Below are 3784 nucleotides of genomic sequence, written 5' to 3' on the forward strand. Positions count from 1 at the left end.
TGTACTTATGTACAAAGTTCATTGTCTGTGCATATGATGTCTTATGGTTAATGGAGACGGCCACAGCCGAATATGTCTTGACATGAGTACAGCCATGTTTGGCCGCTCCGTTGACCTACAGCCACCAGCACAAAAAGAAATATAAAAGCTGCTTTCTGCGTGGTGGGAACTGGCCCTTCTCTCACGGAGGGAGTTGCAAGTTGTAACATTTCAAGGCTCCTGGAGCGTCGTAGCACGGGATGGACTGGCCATCTGTGCCGGGCTGGGACGATAACCAAAGAGAACAATGCACGTACACAACTACTGGGCTGGGACGTTAGCCAGGGGGCTCAGTGCACGTACGCCACTGATAACCATTTTGTGCATGGAAACACTAAATGCTTGCTCTGCAAACTCTGTAATTGCTTACTCTGAAAATTACTGATGGTATAAAAACTGCTGGAAACTGAGACCCGGTGAGAGTTCCACGTGTGGAGGGGACACCTTGCCCAGGACGTGTGATCCTTGCCCAGCCGTGTCGATTGACAGGACTCTCCCGGCAGTGGGGCGTGGATGTTGAGAGTAACTGATTTGATGGGAAGTAATTGATTTGATATGAAGTAATTGATTTGATGTGTTCTCTTTTCGGTCAACCTGGTGTTTCTCTTTCTGGTTGATCTGTGTCATTTCTCTTCAGCCGATGTGGGTGTTTTCCCTTTCCAGTCGGGCTGATGTTTTTTCCTCTTAATATTTGACCTATTTGATCTGTTTGCAGACTGTCGCCTTTACTGTCCTCTATATAATAAAATATACCTTCAGTCCATTTGTTGGGAGTGGACAGTGTCTTTTACGTCTCCGATCGAATCCCCGAACCTCTCATAACACCAGCCCAGTCTTGATTCATTCTAGTATAAGAAATCAGACACTAGAGCTATTTCTACTCCCATCATCTTCCCGTGACGTCCTAAACCATTTCCAGATTTCCAAGGAATGCCTTCCCTCATCCACCCTCCCACCCCATTACCCACAACACGAGTCCCACTTCATTTCCTCCTTCTCATCTGGCTACTACCAACCTTCCTTTACCACATAGGACCCCTGGGAATCTCCTGACCCAGCTGCTTCCAGGAAACCCAACCTCAGAGGACCCTCCCTCTAGGACATGCACCTAAGTTTCTGTGGGAGAAGGGAACAACTAGCCCATTTGAGGGAAAGGCAGCAAGTCTGGGAGCAGTGACCCAGCTTTCTCTTATTTTTTGAGTGCATGGAAAGAATAACATCTAGGCATGGGGCCATCAGGAACTTTCTGTGTAAGAGACCTGGGAAAGCAGCCACCAGAGAGCCATTTCTGTTTAAAGGCAAGAGGTGTCAGGAGCCGGAAGGTGGCAGTCTAGGTGTGAGTGGTAACTCTACTTGAGGAGCAGTCCCAGAAATGGGGTCCCAATGGGAGGCCCATGGTTTCTTCTGTTTGGGAGATGACAGGCCTCTCTGTTCTTCTCAGAGAATCTCTCACTTTCAGAACCCATCTTAGACTCTGAAGCCAGTTCCTGAGAAAGGAACACATCCAAAAATTATTGCACATAAAGTACCGTAAAGGAATGTGAACAAAACCATAGAGCCAGAATGAAGAGGACAGATATTAATAGCACATTTTGTACAATAATAGCCACATTTACTGAGGCCTTACTATGTACCAGACCCTAGGCTAAGATCTTTATTTGGATTATCTCTTTTAATTGATATTATCGTACTGTTTTCACTGCACAGCTCCCTCAAAATCATCCATTCCTTCACTATCTCAGGCTCAGACACCTGCATTTGAGACATTCAGATGATATGAGCTCATTAGCTCTCTGTAGTGAGTGAGCAGAGACTTCTGTATGGTGAGGGAGCAGGAGAGACTAAGAAGGAGATTGAGAGTCTCTAGCATAGGCACCTGGGTGTCCACCTGCAGCAAAATGTCCTTCCTCCTTCAGACTTCACAGGTGTTCTCCAGCCCTCTCATCTGCAGACTGCAGGGTCCCTGAAGGGGATCCTTTTGGTCATATCCTCAAGGACTTTCTTGACTTTCTCATTCCATAAGGTGAAGATGAAGGGGTTGAGGAATGGGGTCACCACTGCAGTCAACAGGGCCACCACCTTGTTGAGGTGTGTGGAGTGGCCTTTACCTGGCCTCACATAGATGAAGATGGCACTGCCATAGCCCAGAATCACCGCAGTGAGGTGGGAGGCACAGGTGGAAAAGGCCTTCTGGCGCCCAGAGGAGGACGGGATGTGCAGGACTGCAGCCACAATGAGGACATAGGAGACCACAATAAGCAGCATGGTGGCCAGCACAAAGAGCAAGGACAAGAAGAAGTCCATGCTCTCAATGTGGCAAGTGTCAGAGCAGGAAAGCTTGAGAAGTGGGGCAGAGTCACAGAAGTAGTGGTCAATGACATTAGCTCCGCAGAACCAGAGCTGGCTTTTCTGCAGGGTTGGGGAGATGATGGAGAGGAACCCGAACACCCAGGAGGCTACCACCAGCTTCACACAGACTAGACCACTCATGATGGTTGGATAGTGCAGAGGGCGGCAGATGGCCACATAGCGATCGAAGGCCATGACTGTGAGGATGAGGAAGCTGGTGCAGCCCAGGGAGAAGTAAAAGAAAGACTGGATTAGGCATTCGGCCAGAGACATGATCTTGTGAGTGGACAGGAGGTCTGCCAGCATCCTAGGAACCACAGTGGAGGTGACCAGCATCTCCATAAGGGAGAAGTTGCAGAGGAAGAAGTACATGGGTGAGTGGAGGCGTGAGTGAAGGCATGTGAGGGTGATAATGGCCAGGTTCCCCAGCACTGTCAGTACATATATCAATAGGATGAAAGCAAACAGAAGGATCTGAAATTCATGGAGATGAGAAAATCCCAGGAGCACAAATTCCCTGACGACGCTGAAGTTACTCATTGCCCTTGACGCCAGTTCTCTGTACTACCTGTGAGAAGCCAGGAAATCTTAGTGGGAAATCCACATCAACTTCTCTCTTGACCTTGCCCTCTGATGGCTGCCCTGGCTCCCCAAGCATACTGGCCTGTATGCATGGTAAATCTCAAAGTCCAGGAGATACATTCCTAAAGGGCAAAAGTTCCGAAAGGGCAAGGAACTGACTGGTTCTGATGAACAGGTTAGGAGTTGGCCACCAGCAGATTATCACCACTCCTAAACTCTTCCTCTTTTGTCTTCTAGTCATTATTTCATTCAACACATTTGTTAAGCTCCAACTCTATGCTGGGTCTGGTAAACACTCCCCAACTGCCCAATTTAATAGTCTTTTCATCATAATAACGCCTACTATTAGCTGAATTCACTCCTTGTCCCAGGAAACGGGCTAGGTACCTCATGTATTACTTCTTTTCATCCTGTGTGCTCAATCCTCATCCTCCCTGTCTTCTCTGTGACATTTCAGGCTATGAAAACACATTTTTAAAACCACTTCCACTCTTGACTGCAAGGACACTCTACTCTTAGTTCTCCAACAATTCTGACTTTTCCTCGTCTGCTCTTTGTCTTTCTAAATCTGGATGTCCCCACATTTCTCTTCTCATTCTTCTTTTACCTCTCTATTCTCTCCTTCAGAATCTCACTGGCTTTCTTAACCACAACAATCTTAAAAATTAAATGAAACTCAAATCTGCTTTTTTGTTGCAAGCCCACATCTCTAACTGCCTGATGACCACCACCACATACACAACACGTGTAAAAATACACATAATCCTCCCCTCCCCCAAAGCCAATATCATGTTTACTGCTCCCCAAACCCCAG

The 3784-nt window shown here is 47.3% G+C and overlaps 1 protein-coding gene across 1 annotated transcript; it reads right to left on the reverse strand.

The window, feature by feature from the left end:
* Window positions 1–1980: 1980 nt before the first annotated feature.
* On the reverse strand, window positions 1981–2928 carry LOC101403057 (olfactory receptor 6V1-like). The gene has a single exon (XM_004430674.2). The coding sequence runs from the start codon at window positions 2926–2928 to the stop codon at window positions 1981–1983; it is 948 nt and encodes a 315-aa protein (XP_004430731.2).
* Window positions 2929–3784: the final 856 nt, after the last annotated feature.

The sequence above is a fragment of the Ceratotherium simum genome, chromosome 1 (assembly GCF_057802395.1).
Source record: "Ceratotherium simum simum isolate JZ-2026a chromosome 1, ASM5780239v1, whole genome shotgun sequence".
Taxonomy (NCBI): Eukaryota; Metazoa; Chordata; class Mammalia; order Perissodactyla; family Rhinocerotidae; genus Ceratotherium; species Ceratotherium simum.

Coding starts and splice junctions, on each gene's coding strand:
- LOC101403057 (XM_004430674.2), bottom strand. CDS start 2,928: ATGAGTAACTTCAGCGTCGTCAGGGAATTTGTGCTCCTGGGATTTTCT.